Source organism: Choloepus didactylus, chromosome 7 (genome assembly GCF_015220235.1).
Source record: "Choloepus didactylus isolate mChoDid1 chromosome 7, mChoDid1.pri, whole genome shotgun sequence".
Lineage (NCBI taxonomy): Eukaryota > Metazoa > Chordata > Mammalia > Pilosa > Megalonychidae > Choloepus > Choloepus didactylus.
The window spans coordinates 94,542,504-94,562,411 of record NC_051313.1 but is presented as its reverse complement, the minus strand read 5'-3'; the positions used below and the strand labels follow the sequence as shown (position 1 = coordinate 94,562,411).

Genomic DNA, 19,908 nt, shown 5'->3' with positions numbered 1-19,908 from the left:
GATTAGTCTACTGACGTGAAAAAGAGTAACAAACCCCATGCTATTGATGTTTACAGCATACAGACTTCTTTAACCAAAGTCAAAAACGAAGGAACCAGAAAAACTGTTATGTACCCCTAAGCTGCAACAAAATCACGTGGGAAGTATTCCCAGGAGTAAGGGAATTAAATGTAAACACAACTTTTTGAATACTGAATATACTGTTTGGGGCATGCTCTCATCTCTTGTCAAGTTTAAAAAATTTAAGTTCAGGCCAAATATTAAGTGATTTCTGCTATATTTTAAGAAGATACTCAAATATCTTTGGTAGAACATATGGCCTAGCATTACTCAAGTGAGTCCCATGGGCAACTCTGAAAATCAAACACACTCTATAAAACTTCACTGCCACCTTTAGCTATATCCCACAGGTGCATTTTATACCATCACATTGTATTTTTAAAATACCTTATCAGCAGAGGAATGGCTTTTAAAGAGAAGAGTTAGAAAAACGAATGATTTTTTCTTTTACCATGCAAGGCACAGATTAAGATGTCATAGAAACTGATGATCAGCATGTGTAAAATTGCATTTAATTAACAACATTGAAATCTCCAAGCATTTAAATAAACTCCAATCATGTTTGTCACTTGTACAAAACCCAAGGACACTGTGTTATTATTGGCATATATTTCCACAACCATGCAAAAAAACACTAAGACTCTTGAAAAGGCCCCACGTTTTAAATAAATAATACTACCTTCTCCTCTATCTTTATATCTCCTGAGGTCTGTGATTCTTGCAGTTGTTTCAGAGATTCACTGAATAATAAATTATAACCTTCTTGAAGAATTTTCATTTGTTTTTCCAATTCATTTCTTTCTTCATCTGTCATTCTAAAATAACCAAAGTATGAAAAGAGTAATACAGGATTTCAAATGATAAAGATGGTACCTCAAGTTCAATGACTTAGTAAAGTAGAAAACTTTTAAAAACATGCTAACAGTCATAAAATAAAATACAACTTCACATACAGTCTTTTCAGGCCTTGGAATAAATGCATATGAAAATTAAGAATAGTCCTAAAAACATCTAGGAATCCTTCCCTAGCCTGAGAAAGGGCCTGAAGGAAAGGGTGTAAACTGATATACTGCCATCTCTCTAACATATACAAATTTCCAAAATAACAATTGCTATTATCTGACAGAAAGATCCCATTATTATTCTCAATGTGAAAAAGGAATATGAAGGTACAATTACTCAAGACTAAACTTGTTTAAACTGAAGGATGAAGAAAAAGAAAATCCACAAGGAAATTAACCTGAATCCTCTCAGGTACAATACAGTCATTCTAGAATAATCATAAAAATGACAGCAAAAAGGGTTTTAGAAAAAGGTGGATTCCTTCCTTGACTGAGGCATCAGCTGAAATACATGAGGTGCTTTGTTTCAAAAAGTAGGACCAAAGTAAGAGAAATCAGGTTGTAATGGGTCTCAGCTAAGAAAATGAAGAATATGTTTACATACATTTTACCAAGTTAAGTCTCGGGAGTACTACTTCGAATTAAGACTTGGCTGGGAGTCTTAACTCCAACACTCACTAGCTATTGATTCTTCACCTCTCTGGGCATGTATCCTTTTCAGTAAAATATGGATGGTATGTACATTTCAGGGCTGTGGAAAGGCATAAACGGGATCATCAACTAAACTGATGTCTCATGTTTCATGCTATTACATTATTAAGTAAATTGCAATTGCATTCAGTTTATCTCAATTTAAGAATGTCAATTAAAATTTGCCACCTGCTGCTTTGCTGAATATTTTTAAGATGACTTCCCTGTCTTGAATAGAAGAACTAATGAAAACCAACGTACTTGTCACCATGTTTAGACAAAAATATTTGCATGGTTTGAAGTGCTTCAGATAATTGTTCCTTCTTGGCTGATATCTCCTCCCTGGAAATCTGCAAGGTAAAGAAAACATACTCAAATTTTTCCATCATAAAGATTAAACAGCAGTCATTTTTAAAAAAACTGATCAAATAAAAGGTTAACTTTTGGGGAGACCCAAGTCAATGGCGGCCACTACATTATCAGTCTGTAGAGCTGTGTAAGAGTACTTGATCTATAATGCATGATTAAGGAAGGACCCTCTATCCATAATGTCATCGTTTTCATGAGGAAATAATAATTCAACAGTAAATGGCTGTTTCATTTGCTCCAGCCCAACCACTGAGTGGTTAAGTAAAGGCTGCCCTTAATACCACAGATGGCCTGTGGTTCAGCACTGTCCCAATGTTCTCCCTGTATATTGCAGAACTTGAAATGATGCATGAATGTGGAACACTTCTTCAAGAGTTCTGCCTAACTCCTGAATACAATTCTCCTTTTGAAAAAAAAACTGTGGTGGAAGTATTTTTCTGAGGTCTGCAGATCAAGACTAAACAATTTCTATTGCTAAGACCCTTACTTTCAAATGCCGCTGGAGATGGTGTGAGGAGTAAAATTGATCTCTCTGGGTAAAAGTAAGAGGTTCCAACAATTTCTCCTAATCATTCAGTGTATCACTTATGAATATCTTATTTTAGAAATTGCCATTCTTTTATGAACAATTGAATGAGCAAAATGAATGGAAATGGGTCAATGAAATGGTTTACTCTTCTCCTGTGTATTTTACCTAAATCTATTTAAAGTCTGTTTGTCATGGTTATAGGTCATCACGAAGACATACTGATTTTTGAAGGACACTTTTATTATTCACATCAAATTACCTTAAATTTCCTTTAACAGAGAAACCATCAAGTATTACTAGAGAGGTATAACTTAGGCCATTAACTACATAAAAAAAAAGCAGATGTCCATTTTTATCTCTACTAGGTCTAAAACTGACCCAGTAATGTTTTGGAGAAATTAAAACTACAGAAAGAGAAAACAGCAAGGGTTCATAACCCATGTATCTCCAAAGAAACTTGTTCTCCAAATAAATCTTTATTGAGGTCCCTAACTTAAGTTGCCTTCCTGTTTGATGGGGGAAAAGTGGGCAAGAACAAGGTATTTTAAACTAAATATCTGGAGAAAATTATTTTAAAGATTTTTGGTACACTTTTACATTTAATTAAAAACATCGAATGTATATGCTTTCCAACTTCATATTTCTTCCAAATTATATAAAATATAGTGTGCAAGACTATGAGGTAATTTGTCTTTCTTTTCAACTGAATAACTTTTCAGGTCTACATTCAGGTATAAACCTCTCCAAGGGGGAACCCCAATAATGTACATTTGTCTTATATTATAGGCAAAATTAGACAAGATATTGATGTTTTCCTTTATTTAATTGTGTCAAAAATGTGGATTCAACTGATGATAACTGACGCATGGCTAGAAGGGGGAAAAAATACTGAGATGATAGTCCTTAAATTTTCCAAATGCCAGGCAGGGGCAGGGAGGGCAGTGAAGGAAGACATTTTTTGTTGTTGTTGTTGTTTTGCTGTTTTTTTTTTTTAAGAGAAATCCTGCTTATGTTAATGGAAATTTATTTTCTAAAATATAATAGAAGCTCTACTGCTATTATAGTAGTAAGAATACTGAGATTTATATCTTAACTACCAGCATCCTAAGAACATCAAGTGGTAAAATCCAACAGACACCATGGAGCACTAACATCTCACAGGCAGCAGCCATCCAAATAATGCTAAGTGTTTGGGGTACAGAAGATGGCCCACAGGACTAAAGGATTTCTCTGTTAGGCAAGGGAAAGAATCTAGAATATCCAGTGATTAACTGTAAAATACCTTTTCATAAAATAGAAAACATCTAGAAAATCACAATTAAGGTTAATACTAAAACCTGTTAGTATCCTAATTTTTTTCATTGTTTGTAACACATTTTATCTTTATATTTGTGAGAATGATACTGCCTATCTTTATGATACAAGAGTGCATGGATTTATTCTGGGCACAAAACACAATGATTTCTAACTATTAGGAGAAGCAGGACAACATATTAATTGACTTCCGAGTTAAGGCTTTGGAATCAGAGACACCTCATTCTGCCACATACTAGCCGTGATTCTTTGGAAAGTTATATAACCTTTGATTCTCATTAAAATTGCCTAAAAAAATGGGGGAAATGAATGTAAACAACTAAATATTGTTCTGGGTGAACTATATCAACTCAGTGAATTCCAGCTACTGTTATTATTATTAAACAAGGACCTCAGTGAGTACCTTTTGCTTAGAGAAGGGAGACTTTCCAGCCTTCTCTCCATCTCTCAATGTCATGCTGATATTTGATACCCATTTCTGCAATTCTTTGGCTTTTTCAACATGCTCTTTCTTTTCTTCTTCCAGTGTCTTCTGACAGGTGTGAATGGCAAAAAAGACACATTCCAGTAAATGACTGAACTACTAAATTGACCTCTACACAGAAAACAAGAACATAAAAATGTTCTTTTCATCACGTTACTGAGATATTTTATTCATTTACTTAACCACGTGTATCACGTCATAGCAGATATACTTCGAAAAAATGTTTATGGTGTCAAAGAAAGCTGTGACAAACATTCTTTAAGGATCAGTCTAACCTCCCAGCTGTTTCATCAATATGACAAATAAAAAACATGAACTTTATTCATGAAGCACTAGAAGATTTTTGAATTGCTGCCTTTGCATTAGCATTACAATTGCAATTGTCTTGACAGATTAGTATCAGACAGTGTGAAGCTGAAAGAATAGAGAATGTCGACATGCATATGAAAAATACATAGAAGGAAGAAAAATCCTCCCCCGCCTACAACACAAAATACATTCATAATGTTAGCTTTTAATTCCAAAGTCTTAACTGGAAATAAGAGATTCTGGTAAACAGTTTAATATGTTAAAAGATCACTATATACAGAAAGACTCAAAACCTTTTCAATTTTCAGAGCAATCTAAAACACTGCAGCCTGATGGATGTGAGAACATATTTACATCTTCTTCTTTGATTCCAAGGTGCTTTTTGAAATCCTCTTTCAGTGAGTGCAATGTATCATTTGATAAACGGGAACCCTAACATCAGGCTGGATCTACTCAGTGATGGAAAGAGACTTCTGTAGAAAGTACATTGTGAACTTGCTGGAGGTCATCAACCTTATCCCATATTCTAGGTAAACCCTTTCATTTATTTTAATGTGGGCAAGATTCAAAAAACTAATTTCAAAGCTAAATGGTACCATTTTAAGAGCAGTAACTCTTCGATATTTTCACTTTAAAAATATTCTCTCTTCTTAGCAGTTAGCTATTTCCAGCCTTCAAGAAATGAGCAGTGCTTTAAATATGCAGCACAATTACTAGACCATACATTTAATCGAGTACAATCATGTCCTGGACAGAGCGCATGAACTAGACAGCATCAGGCCCTGCCCACAAAGTTATTTAAACAGTAGGCTAAATGTCCTGTTATGAAGAATAGTAAAGGCTAGAAATTCCTGTCATCAAGGGTTCAGACACTTCCAAGAGTTTAAGTCCTGAATGGAAATCAAAATCAGCCTTTTCTAAGGCTTCTTTATATGTCAACTTTCTTTTTGTTTGGGAACATATTATATTTCTGACATATGATTTTTGATCTTTGAGTTTCATAGCAATGAGGACATCTATAATGCCAACTTGGAGAGCCTCTTCTATTGACAACCGGGAGTGAATCTGTGGCTCTATCAGCCCCCCTGTCAAGTACTGATATTCCAAACATCGGACTCCCATTTCCTTACTAATGATATTTGCATTCACAGCTTCCACCACTGACATCACTTTGTTAGTGACAGGATGACTAATCCCTGTGATGACTAAGTCACACTGTCGCAGCTGCTGGGCAAACCCCTCATCAATGAGGCCTCTATGCAAAGCCTCAGCTACCCGGTACTTTTTGCCAGTAAGAGGATCAATTACTCCCCCTGTACTGACTTGGGCTTCAAGGCATCTGAGTGCAGTAATCCGATCAATCAAATTTCTACGGGAGGCCTTTAGTACAGAGATCCTTTCCCCACTAGAAGTCAGCCAATACCCTGCAATAGGACTATGCAAATCCTTCTTGGGAATTAACCGGCTCAGCAAAGAATCAGCAAGTTCTGTAAGAGTGATGAGGCCCTCCTGATATTTTTTGACCAAGGCTTTGTCAACTATTCCCTGCTCTATAGCCTCATTAATATTGAATTGCAAACCTGTTTTAGTATCAGTCAGCATATAAGAAGGCTGCCCATAGATTTCAAAAAATGTGGCTTCCTTCCACTGATATTGCTGCCCTGAAAGCTCAAGATACGTACTTTTATCGATTAGATTTCTTTGGAAAGCCTCATATGCAGTCAGTTCTGCTCCTGTTTTTATGTCAACTACAGAAATTTTATGAGTTTTCGCTACATTGAGATTGGAAATGTTCCTCTCACCAAATGGAAACAGAAAGCACTGGCAGTGTATGTCAAACACACACATCTGCAGTAATTCTGAGTAATACAGAGCTTGCTTGTTATTGGGATTAGGAAAAACTCTCATGTTGCTTGATGGCTCATGTAAAAATTGTAAAATGGCATTATTTAACAACCCCTGCTGCAGAGCAATTTCCGGAGGAATGCGAATGCCTCTCACAGGGTCAACGATGCCCCCACTGGCAATCTGGGCCTCCAAGATATGTTTACCTTTTTGTCTGTCAAGCAATCTATTTTCCATAGCTTGGAACACTGACAATGTCTTAGAAGAATATGAATATCCCAGGGCTGCCTTCTCTGCCTCAAGGAGTCTGATTTTGAATTCAGGGTCAACAACTCCTTTAAGGACTGCATCTTCAACAGAATAGGTCTGACCTGAAATGGGATCAATTATAAAACCTGTTGCAGCTTGAGCTTCTAAAAATGCTAAAGCCATCATTTTGTCTATTATGATTTCCTTGGCTGCCGAGGCAAATGAAATCTTTTCTTTTGTGGATTCTAGGTAAAGCCCTGCAATTGAGGTGGCTTTAGTCAAAAACTTGCTAAGAGTTTTCTGAACTTCTTCCACACTCTTAAGACCAAGTCGCAGCTGCTCAATTGTTCTCATGTCCAGAAGCTTAGCTTCAACTAACTGCCTGGCTGTCACCATGTGCCGCAGCCCTTGAAATTTAAATTCATCATCCCTAACTAAACATGCATCTCCATCAAATATCTGGAAAGTCTCTTGTTCTGAGCCTTTCTTAAGAAAATCTCCTCTCTTGAGTCCACTGGATGCTCTGCAACCTTCAAGCATCCATTCTTCAGCACTGGAAACTGGGTTCTTTTCTTGTTTTAATGTTGTGACTTCTGTATGCATATCATACTGCTTGTTCTTAGCTATCTGCAATAGGAATTTATAAAATATTAAAAGTCACCTAAAGAACATTATGTCATTTCACCCATTTTCAATCTAAACATAATCCCTAGAACAACAGAGATGTGTAAAGAGAAGAAAACTTCCAGATGAGGGAGGGTTCAGAAATAAGTGACATTATTTTGAAAGTCTCAAGTTTCCTTTAGATGACAACTAGAACTCTTAAAATAATGGACTGAGAAGAATTTTGGCCACAGAACATGTTAGAAATTAAAGTTGATTGCTTGGTTCTTAGAGATTTTTCTGGGGTCATGTTTTTCAAAATTTAAATTCCCACAGCTATAACAGAATACCCATTATATCTGCATGTTTAATCTTTATAAAATTAAAGAATGGTTAACTTATGATAAAGATTCAGGTAAATAACTGAAAAAAATTAGAACATTATTTTTCTGTCAGAATAGCAAAGAGCCAACCGCATTCCAAATTGTTTTAAAAATTAATTTAGGGGAGAAAGGAAACAAGAAAAGAGGAATCTTGCTATCAGATGGCTGATAAGGTCTCAGAATACGCAGTATACCTCTAAGGGAGTCAAAAGTTTCACCAATTCCATTTCACACTTGTCATCTTGATACTTAACAGGTGGTCTCGAATTGTGCAGGGCTTGGTCTCTTATCTTCTCTATTTCTGAAGACAGCTTTGTGATAGGGTTTGTCTCATCGAAAGTTATCTGTAATTCAGTGCTTGTTTGAGAAAAATACTCAGAATAACACTGCTGGCTTTTCTCTTTCTCAGATGGAGCCCCCAGCAGCTGGAACTGGATTTCTTTTGGTGTCTGTTCAACAACCCGATGTTGCCATTTTTCTTCCAATTGCTGTGGCTCTTGAGTCCATCTGAACAGAGGAGATCTGGCCCTTGGGTGAAGCTGTCCTGTGTTCCTAGAGGAGAGCTCTACAGAGTGTTGACACTCCTTCAATGTCTTCTCAAAACCTGCTTTGAAGTTACAGTCTTTGGCTGTGTTCTTTCTTTGGATTTCACTCTGGAGCAAAATTAACTGATGTTCATGCTCTTTTATCTGTTGATCCATTTTTTGCTTCATGGTTTCAACTTCAAGCTTTTGGGCTACCAGCTCATCCTCAAGTTTACGACATTTTTGGTACTGATTCGCTTCCACATTCTGCCCTCGTTGCAGTTGCTCACGATATTGTTGAAGCTGCTTTTCAAGTTCTCTAATATGTATTTCACAAAGTTTAGCATTCTCTTGAGCTCTGCAGTTTTCTCGCTGAAGAGACACAAAGTCAAGCTTAATGCCTGAAATATCATTTTCAGTGACAACTTTGGTATCCATTAATTTTTCTATCTTTTTCCGAAACTCCTCTGCTGAATGTTTGAATTTATCAGATTCTTCCTGAAACAGAACCGTCTTTCTGTGTGTCATCTGTTCCTCGATGGTCTTCAGGTACAGTTCATCTTGTACTTTCTTCAACCTGTTATTTAACTCTTGTACCTGAGCTTCCTGTAGCTGTACTTTCTGCTCTCCCAGTCGCTTTTCCTCTTTGGAAGCATTCAGCTCAGCATTCAGATTTCTAACCTCTTTCTCAGTATTCAGGATGATAATGTTCTGCCGGTCACACTTTTGCTTAAATTCACTTACTAAATTTTGACTTTTGGCCAGGTCTTCTTCCAGGCATTTAATTTTCCTATGGAAATCCTGTTCTGTTTTTGTCTGTTTATGCAAGTGTTCATTCGTGTTGCGTAGCTGCTCTTTAAAGCCATCTGCCTGAATTTTCAGGGCTTCACACCTTTGCTGGATAGCTCGTTTCTCTAAAACTACATTCTCTGATTCAGTCTGAATTCTCTGCATCATTAATTTGGTTTCATTATTCTGCCTAGTAAGCTCATCTACTCTTTGTTTTAGCATTTCTGCACACTCATTACTTTTCTCCAATTCTTCATTAAGCTTTTGGATTTTATCATTATTTTCTTTTTCGGCTTTAATATTTTGAAGCAATTGCTCATGGCTTTTCTCAAATTGTTCTTTAAGATGATCTGATTTTCTCTGGCATAATCGTTGTCTTTCCTTAGAGAATTCCTTCTCATCCTGAAAAGAATTAACTTGTGAATTTAAATGTTGAATATTCCTCTCAGTCAGAGCTTGTGTCCTCGTGATTCTGTCTACTTCTCTTTGCAGTTTCCCTTTCTCCTGATGAAGAGATTCTAACTCTACTTGATAATTGTGCTTTATTTTCTTGAGATCATTAGCTTCTTGCATGACTTCTTCCGCTTTATTTTTGGTTTGGTTCAACTGCCTACCAAGCTCCCTGAGCTGCTGGGAATAGTCTCGTTCTACCTGACCCTTACTTTCTAACTCCAATTTAAGGCATTTTAGGGTATTATTTGTTTCATCCAGTTTTTCTTTTAGCAAACGAGCCTTCTCCTCAGATGAGGTTTTCTCAAGCTGGAGGGTATTAAGTTCATACTTCAGCTCTCTCATGTCTTTTTCAGCCTTTCTGTTGGCGACTGTTAGCTCATCTACCTGCTGTTTGAGCTCTTCTGCTTTCTGTTTGTCAGCCTGTGTGACTGCACAAGTTGGCAATGTATTTTCTCTACATGAATACTGGAGTTCAGTGATTTTTCTTCTTGCTTCCAATTCAATTTTTTGCTTTTCTTTTAGCTGTTTCTCTGCTACCTGTTTTTGAAATGCAAGGTCTTTTTCCATCTGTTTTATCCGCTTTAAGAGTTCTTCCTCATTGTTTTTCTTTCTTCTTAATTCCTCTGTTAATTTATTCTTTTGTTGCTCCAAGTCACTGAGACTTGAATCTTTTCTTTTAAGATGATCTTCCAGTGTTCTTCTTGTAAAAGTGTTTTCCTCTAACTGATTACGGAAATTCAGGAGGTTTTCTTCCACAGCTGCTCTTTTGGCCTCAGCTTCCAAAGTGAGCTGTCTCACCCGCTCTAGTTCTCGTTCCGCAGCTTCCTTCTCTCTCACAATGGTCTCAAGTTCCCTGCGATACTGCTTGGCCTCGCTTTCAGCCCTTATTTTCTGCAGAGCAATATCTTCTACATTTCTCTGCTGCCTTCTCAATTCATTTTCTGCAGCCTCCTTGACCTTTGGAAGTTCTTCCTCCACTCGGGACTTTTGTTTCTTTAGTTCAGCTACCATTTTTTCCAATTCACTTATTTTTCCTGTAAGTTTGCTATTCTCCATCATTGTTTCCTTCTGACGCTGAAGCAGATCTGAATATGCCCCATGCTCAGAAGTCTCCTTACATCTTTTAATCTACAAGAGATGTTTTGAAAGTGTCAAACCTGTTCTATTCAAATTTATCTTACAAAAGCTGAAGCAATGTTCATAAAAGTACTCACAAAAGCAAGTGTACCCAAAGGCAGAATAAGCACTGTCACCATCACCCACCACCACCACCACCACCACCTTCTTCAGAGAGGAAGCTTCAGAATGTCAGCAGCAGAAGACAAAAAACCCTTCATGACAGGATTTTTGAACTGAAGAATCTTTTTTTATACTCTCTCAAAAATAACTTAATTAAAACCATTAGGAAATTCAGGATTTCACAGCAGGAAGGGACTTTACAAACATATAGCATGACAACAACCTTTTATAAATGTGAAAACTGAAGTATATGGAGGTTGAATCATTTTGCACACTCATACAATAGGTTAGAGACAAAATGATAACTAAAATTTACGGTGCTCTTTCTGATCTTGCAGGTCACCTAACCTTACAAGCCAAGAAGCATATGCAACATACAGGAAGCAAGCAGCACTAAAGAATTTAGTTTTTAATAGCTGGACCTAAGAAAATTAAAAATATTTATGTTCCATTATGCATGTTAAAAAAAAAAAAAAATACAGAACTTTGGAACAGAGAGCCAAATCAGGAAAAGAAGGAAAGTTATATAAAAACTTGCAATTTCTGAAGACAAAATTCCTTACTTGTTTATACTTGTCATATCATGAAAATTATAATAATCATAATTGCTATTGCAAAGGCAGCTACAATCCTCAGTGGTTTTAGAAAAGATGTGCTTCTTGCATACACTCACAGATTTTGTGGTGGTTGTTAATGACATGCTTCATATGAATCCATTTTGACAAGTACTTTTAGATACTCCACAAACATAAAAATATTTGTTAAGTATAAATGTTTTTAAACATATATTTAGGGACTTAGTTCCAATGTACAGAAAGAAATATAAGAGAATTTTTTTTATTCTATTGAGAAAAGAACCGAAATCAATTCAAAATTCCCTATAACTGATTCAAAATTCATTATAAATCTTTGGTCTTCCTCAGCTGGGAGGAGTACACATTACATGGACCTACAGAGGACATGATCAGGGTCAGTTTATAATGGTCAGTTTATAATTATAATTTAATTTCTATTTATTAATATCATGTCATTAGTTTTATATCATCATAATTTAGAAACAATTTAAAAAGGAATAGAGAAATTTTCCTAGATAGATTTTTTTTCCCTTTGAGAAGTTTTGGTGAATTTCAATAACTTAATTTATATCATATTCCATACATCTTATGTAGCTTCCTTCATTTTCTTGGTCACCAATAATTTTGATGAGAATTTCAGCTGTTCTCTTTGCTAACTTAAATAAGTTTTTTTAGAAGAATTCATAGAGAAACAAATTTCATCACAGTCTGCTATACTTGGTGCTCCATTTAAAAAAATTTTTTTTCAGGGCCAATTCATGATGATAGTGAATTATTTTACCTGTTTGAATATCAAGTTTTCCATTTCTTACAAGTAAGATGATTTCTAAGACGATCTCATCTCAGTTTCTTATCAAACCTCCTATAAAACTTAGCTATTGCTAAGGAGTTTTGAGCCTTTTTCTTTTTTCTTGGTCATATTCTAAGGGGAGGGGAAGAGGAAGGGAAGGAAAGGAAAAAGAAAATCCCCTTGTGGGGAGATGCTTTCTTTTATTGAACTCTCAATATCTTAATTAGAGTCATTTTAGTGATTTGTTGATAATCCCGCGTTGTCTAGATAACTGTGAATTTTTTAGCTAAAACTAGAAAAATTACTAGAAATAATTTAATAACCCTGCTTGACTTGCTTTCTTATAGATCTCAATCTAACTCACATTGGAATAACTTCCTCCAGTTTTCTCTAAATGTTTCCCAGGGAGTATGCTGACCTGTAATCACATTTTATTCTCAAGGTAGACTAGGGAATCTCTTTAAACACTTCTAGGATCAATTAAATATAGTCTACTGACATTTCATTTGGCTTTATTTTCTGAACTCAACTTACGTCCTTCTGTGATTTCATTCTCACTATGGAAAAACCTGCTCTCAGCCAAGCTTTCTCACATGGCATCTTCATAGACTCAGTTTCAGAAACACTACTCTTTTGAGTCTAAAAACTGGGCTATGTATCTTTTATAAGACGTTCCATTAATATGATCCTGAGGTAGTAAATTTTTAACCTGGAATGTTTTCTTATCTATTTTAAATTGTAGTATTTTACACGTTCTTCTATAAATTACACTGTTTTGATCTTCAACTCACTATAGATCTTTAACATTTCAAAGGAAAACAAATGAACTTGAGTATATTTTAGGCCTTTTGAAATATATTTTGGTTCTAACAACTTCTAGCATTCTGCCTCATTAGATAAATTGAGAAAACTGACTCATATATTCACAATCGGATATATACTGTAAGAAAGGGAAGCAACTTAAATTATTTTATTTTAAATACAATTACTGAATATATAATTTAAAAGATCTGCATATCATTTAGAATAGAATAAAAACCCCAAAAATGTTAAAAAAAAAAAATTACAGCTGATCCTTCATGGAAGGGACATATATACCCATTATTAGGATGGTCACAAATATTCTGGTTCTCCTTTCTGAGCACAAGGGAAGCTTGTGTCTTGCAATTAGCTATGTTAGTAACTTAGTTGCAGAAAAATGTTAACTTTGAACAGACTAAAATAGTTTAGAAAAGTGGTCACATTTTTAGAAACCAAGAAAGTAACATATATTAGAAATTTGCAAGTTTTGATTTTTTTATTGTATGAATGGAGTTACAGTAAGTATAATCACTTTCAACATTTCAGTAGTCCAATGTAAAATATTAAAGGTCCATGATCTACTTAATGTAGCATTCAGCCTATTTTTGTCTGTTCTGAGGTTAGAAATAGAGAGCATATCAAGAGAACAGAGCATAGTACAATCCTTATATGATTAGTTTTTATAACAAAATACTTTCATAAGTATCTTCTTATTTTCCTGTATTTCCAAACTACGGAAATCCTCCAAATTAGAATGCTAAATAAAGAGTCATTTTACCTCAAACACCTTATCGTTCTGGCAAAAATAAAAACAAAAACAATAAAATAGTCCACAATTCTTAAAAAGTAGCATTGTTTTGTACAAATATTTGCAACTTCCAAATAAATGACTTTTATGCTTTAGTTCTTTGAAAATGTGAATTACTTTAAAATGCACAAAACAAACGTCTTTGTGTCATACTTTCGGAGACATCACAGTAGCAATAATTAACTTTTACTTCAAAGAAAAAAATGCTGTGAGAAAGCTGAAAAAAATTCTGCCATACAGGCACATTTCATAACTTAAATAGAGCCATTAAGAAATTAACCCTATAATATTGGAGTCCTAAAATTAAACACGTTTTTTTTGGATTTGAGAGAACCTTTAAAAATGAAAGAAAACCTAAGCCTTCATACATTTTTTGTTGTAATTTTATATTAACAAAAATTAAAGGAATAGTTGTGTATCAACCATGTAAATTTATCACGAAACCTTTCTTGCTTTCTCAAACCATATTGTAGTTCCTGCTTATATTTAATTCGTTTTTGGTTAGTTGTTCTAGTTAATGGTTACCTCCTCCTCTTCCAGCCTCTTTAATGAATCACCAGCAAATTTAACATATTGTGTCATGAGGGTGACCAGAGCAGTATAGCGGGTCCTTAGGTCCATGAACTGCAAGGATAAAAATAATAAAAACATAATCTCCAGTTGCCCTTAAGTAGCTGAATGAATTCTACATAATAATTACAATATTAACTAGGCTTTGAGACAGTAAATCACACAACTCCCCAAATAACAAATGGTAACTGTGTAGGACTTAGTTTATTACTATTGGGCAAACCACACTAAATGACAATTACCTTCTAAATTTAATCATAAAGTACATTTATTTTCCTCTGAAATTAATAACTCATCTAGAATACAGATTTTTAAAGGGTTTTTTTAAAACCTTAATAAAATGCATTGTTTCTTTTTCTTATCTGTCCCCACCCTTCTTTTGTGTGTACTTTTATTACCTCTTGAATAATGAGATCTGCTGAGCTCTGCATTCTTCGGCGTTTCACTGGAGATTTTTGTTGTGAATCTACCATAGCCCGATAAGTCATTGTTTGTAATTCATAGTCCTGTATAAAGGAGTCATAAGATTAAATTAACTAAAGCAAAGTATTAAAGCTTGGTTTCACAGTGATTCAATGTACTGGAATGGAACCTAGTTTCACCGAAGAACTTTTCAATAAATACAATATTGGAAAACTACATTTTAAGGAATATGTCCAATCCTGGAGATGTTTCCAAGGTGGTGATACAATCACAAATGGTCAGCAAAGTTTCCAAATCTCTGTAATGGAAACATTTTCTTACAGTTTTAGGAAGTTATATTCAGCCTCCCTATCCTCTAGCTAGGCAATGGAACTGTGGATCTGGATGGCTAAAGCTGAAAAGTTGTCAATGATGACTTTAAAAAGCAGGAGAAATATCCCATGATTCAGAAGTTGTTCCGTGGAATACTTCAGCAATATTAAAGAAAAAGAGAGCGAGAAAAGAGCAACGGAAGACTAGTTTCACAGCTATGTGTTTACTCCGGTGTGTGTGTGTGTGTGTGTTTGTGTGTGTGTGTGTGTGTGAGAGAGAGCGAGAGAGAGAGAGAGAGAGAGAGAGAGAGAGAGAAAGAGAGAGAGAGAGAGAGAGAGAGAGAGAGGAGTGAGAGAGCAAGAGAAAGGGAGAGAGAGGGAAAGAGAAGGAAAGGAGAGGATGAATGGGGGCTGTCACGTGACTCGGATTTCACACAGAATTACAGATAAGTGTCAAAGAAGGTTCAAATGAGGATTCCTATTTATACTTTTTTACACCAAGAGAAAAGACTTGCACAGCCTTTAAAAGCACATTGTAGAATCATGAATTTGAATATTAAATTTGATATGAGTATTTGAGTCTTCTCACCTTCACTGTAGTTGAGTACTGTTCTGCATATTTTTGACACTCATCCATCTTGCTCTGTTTCATTTCTATTTCAGATACCAGCATCTATAAATACACACAGTTTAGACAAAAAAGGACAGGAAATCTATGCTAGTCAACTAACTGGGATCCTCAGGAACAAAGAAATATCCACATCATTTAGTAGCATAGCTCCTTGTGGGACTTCCAAAAGCAAAAATTACTAAATTTCATAGGAATAATCCAAAAGCAGACTGGAAGGCTTTGGCCCCCGCCTACTCAAAACAGAATTAGAAATTACTAGACCCTAAAGATGAAACAAAAAAATCTCAAGGTATTCATCAACTCTTGTACACGCAGCTGTTTGATTTTCTGCCACTAACCATTTTTTTTTTTTTTAGGGATCTCACAAAACTATGTGGACAGTGAAGACTAAAGTATCAAAGATATTTCCATATCTATGATTAAATGATCATTAGGAATTTAAAAACAGTTCAAACTTGCTACTTCTTATTTTCTACGCTTCCAAAACTTATTTCCAACAAATTAAAATAAGTGATGAATGTGGGTCTGTGATACAGGATTTTAATATTTGTAATTTACTCCCACTTTCCTCCAAATAGCTGCTGACTTTTTCTTTTAACGTGGGAAAGACTGACCAAATGTAAATACAACCTTAGAACAAGGAATTAATTTTTCACACCTTCTGTTGATTCAACTGCGTAGCCAGAGTTTTACTATTTTCAGGCTGATTTTCCTGAATCTTTCTCTGAGTAGTTTCAACTTGCTGGATCCAATCATCTAGAGGGTGATAGGTATCTCTGTAGTACTTCAGAGATTTGCCAATGCCTTCTAAGTCCCGTAACCTAAGAGAATAAAAACAGGATCGTCATAATTTCCAGCAGTCTCCATTAGCAGGGTTAGAGTATAGCAAAGAAGGAAGAGACAAAATAACTGTACTAAAACGCAATAAACACAACAAGGATGTGTGCAAAGAATTCAAGGCTGCAGCACCTTGAGGCTCTCCTCCAAGGGCACTCCATACTGGCACTGGGTTAAATATAAACATTTTGCCCCTGGAGTTGTATGACTTAGCAGTACGGATTATTCTAGGGACAAGCCCAAGAGTCTAAAGCTAAATGGCAGAAAAATTGGAACCGTAACCATAATTATTATCAATCAGCATGTCTTGAATACCCAAGACTTGAATCAAATGGCAGCTCAATTTAAAAATAATGACAAGGTAGTTTGAGTGAATGGTCACCACGGACTGAGAGAGTGCTTTTCAGGAACTGTGATTTGAAAGCTCAGTTTCTATGATTTTAAAACTGCCATATATACCTATTTATCATGTATTTTACAGAGAAGAAACAATACATTTTAACATAATATTACTTCTCAAGAATGGTACTCTATTATATAAGCATTTTATTTGTATTAACCTAGACTTGAAAACGAATAAGAAAGATACCATCCCATGTATCTTTTGACTTTTTAATTCCAAACACTGGGCCAGGCAATGATTTCTCCTTTCTTGTACCTTCACTTAAAATGAACATCAGGTCATATAAATTTCTTTACATGTATTATGTCTGGTATAGACTGCTACATAAAACTCTATAAAATGCATGAACCATTCTCTTACTAAGTCACATTTATATAACATTAAGTTGATAATAATTCAAGCATTACATTGTTTTTTCCTTCAGAAGAAGCAAGTACACAACTATACAAATGCCAGAACACATTAATAGTTTAATAAGAGAGAATTGGAAAATCATATTTTGAAGTCAAATGTCTTCCTTAAGACCACCATATAGAAAGAAATATAATTAGGTAGAGCTCTTATAATTAATGCAATTAACTATGGAAGAAAAACAGTCTAGTAAGTCTAGATTTCACTTAGTAAACAAAGAAAGACATAAAATATGTGCTAAAACTGCACAAAAAAGTGATACTAACCTGTTGTCAATCTGAATATGAACATTTTGCCACCTTTCAACTAACTGATCTGCTTTTTCTTTGTGCCAGTCAAAATCAAGGTCCCGTTCTTTATATGTTTTGAACATTTCATCACTGATGGCTTTAGCTTTCTGCAACTCATCCTCTAATGCATGGAATACCTCTCTCTTTTCATCTACTTCAGATCTCCATTGCTAAAATAAATTAATTGGTAAAGATTATAAAAATGTGTCTCTCAGTAAACTTATGATTTACCTAACTTTACAGTTTATTTACAAATGACTGGCATAAAAATCACATAGGAAAGACTATCCATCTAATACAAAAATAAATTAGTTGACTCTTATGAAATTTTTTGCCAATATTTGACTATAACTTGATCTAAAAAAATGATAATTTTATAAATTTGGCCTAATTGAATTTGTATATCAACAGAATAAATAAAAAGCATTCTATAGCAAGCATACTACTTCAAAAAGCAAAACAAGTATTTTTTATTAATGATTTTTTAAAAACCCTACAAATTCCATTGTTAAAGAATTAAAAAATCACTTAGATCACATTTCAAAATTGTTTTGCAATAACTAGTTTTATTCAGTGCTTTATATTTAGAAATATAAATACAGATGACTACAACCGCCAGCCTTTCTCCTCTGCTACTTCTATCCTTCATTTCTCACTAACTGCCTCTTTTAGCAAAGAACTTAATTTTTAGCTTCCACTCCTCTTGCTGCCAACACGAATTGACTATAAAAAGCAACTGTCAAAAGGTTCAAACTTCAAAATAGGAAAACTCTCCTCAAACTAAAAATGACTGAACATAACTTTTTTACAGTATGCTATGGTATTAGAGATATGAAATGGAATTAATATAAAAAGCATTCAAAATAAGGTATTTACTGCTTGATGTCTGAAGATCTGAGGAGTTGCCAGAGAAAAACTTTTAGGGTATGATCTTGAAAATAATCAAAAGTAAGGTTTATACCTTTAAAGTACTTATTAGATTCTCAATATTATTCTTGTCAGCTATAACTGCTTCTTCTTCACACAGTTTAGCTTCATAGAGTTTCACGAGGGCTTCTGCAGCTTGAGTGTTTTTTAATACCAAATTAACAGTTTTCAATCTAAAAGAGAATTAAATCATAACCTCATATTATATTTGCCCATAAAGTATTTAGTCCTGAAACAGCAAAATGACAAATGATATCTGAGTGTTCCTCATCTGTTAACACTGACACATTTACTACACAGTTAACATTCAGCTGACTCTTCTTAATAGACAGAACGTGCTCCAACCCATGCCCTGTCCCATTAGGAGTATTTAGCAAGAGATTTCAACATAAGATGATCCAAGCTTGAGAGGAAAAATGCTGTAGATTATTAAGAGGTGAGCTACCAAAACTACAGGCAAAATGTGGAAAGAGAATACATTATGCCATTAATCTCTGAGGTACATTTCCATTCAACACTAAGCAGCATCATAATACATTTCTTATTCAGACAAAACAAAATTTTTTATATTCATACAATAGAATATGTTTTAAATTAATAGTATGTAAAATCTTGACAGTTAACATGAAGCAAATTATTAAGACAACAGTTACATACTTATCTGTGTAAGTGGAAGACATAGAACAGACTTGGTTCATGTTCTGAATAACCACATTGAGCTCGGATCGTAAGGTAGGAACTGATGAAGAGGTTGCTGACTGACTGAAAAATTCTTCACATTTATTTGTGATTGTTCCCAAATCATCTTTCAGTTGCTCCAACTCTTTCTTTAGTTTCTATAAAATAGAGAATAAACATAGATATTAGGCTATCACCTATGAAGAGGCATCTTTCTTAACACAGTTTTTTTTTTTTTTTTTTTTTTTTACATAATTACAACTTGTACAAATTTATTGATTTAAAAAGCAGGCATTCACAAAATGTTACATTTTTTATGTGTATTTTTCTTCTCTCTAAGCCTATGGTAGTTTTTGATGGATTAGACAGAACTTTTTTAATTAGCTGAAGTCTGCTTTCTCATAATTGCATGTGAGCAAGTGAGTGATGACTGACAGTGTTGGAGTGAGTCATCCGCCCAGGTCATAAGACTTTGACCTTGGAGGCCTAAAGCCGCTTTAGAATCTCAGAGGTTGAGGTAGAGTGACCTGATAGGAGGAAGATGTGGTGAAACAATTGCTGTGGAGGCTGATTTAAATTAGACTGCAGAAGTTAGGGAAGAAGATGTTCTGATTAGTGGGAAGTATCACTGCACTGTGGCATTACTGTCAAATTTTTAACCAGTCATGACAGGTAGTTATTATATTTAAGTTTCAAATTTCCTCAATTCCTGTTATTGCTGAATTGGATCTTAATAAAGTCTTTCAGAATGGGTTAGACAGGAGTGATCCA

General features: G+C 34.8%; 1 protein-coding gene across 26 annotated transcripts in view; it reads right to left on the bottom strand.

Annotated features, from left to right (window-relative positions):
- The window catches only part of DST (dystonin), a 489,857-nt gene that overhangs the window by 138,556 nt on the left and 331,393 nt on the right, over positions 1-19,908 (bottom strand). For 25 of the 26 annotated variants that reach the window (XM_037843232.1, XM_037843222.1, XM_037843223.1 and 22 more), the window contains 10 exons: positions 19,117-19,295; positions 18,494-18,632; positions 17,509-17,702; positions 16,250-16,412; positions 15,550-15,633; positions 14,625-14,732; positions 14,182-14,280; positions 4,208-4,336; positions 1,854-1,942; positions 740-875 (listed from right to left, as the gene is read on the bottom strand). In XM_037843232.1, the coding sequence (XP_037699160.1) occupies positions 740-875; positions 1,854-1,942; positions 4,208-4,336; positions 14,182-14,280; positions 14,625-14,732; positions 15,550-15,633; positions 16,250-16,412; positions 17,509-17,702; positions 18,494-18,632; positions 19,117-19,295 (1,320 nt within the window). Of the gene's footprint in view, positions 1-739; positions 876-1,853; positions 1,943-4,207; positions 4,337-5,419; positions 7,319-7,871; positions 10,572-14,181; positions 14,281-14,624; positions 14,733-15,549; positions 15,634-16,249; positions 16,413-17,508; positions 17,703-18,493; positions 18,633-19,116; positions 19,296-19,908 lie in introns of those variants that run through there. The other variant, XM_037843244.1, reaches the window with a different exon arrangement.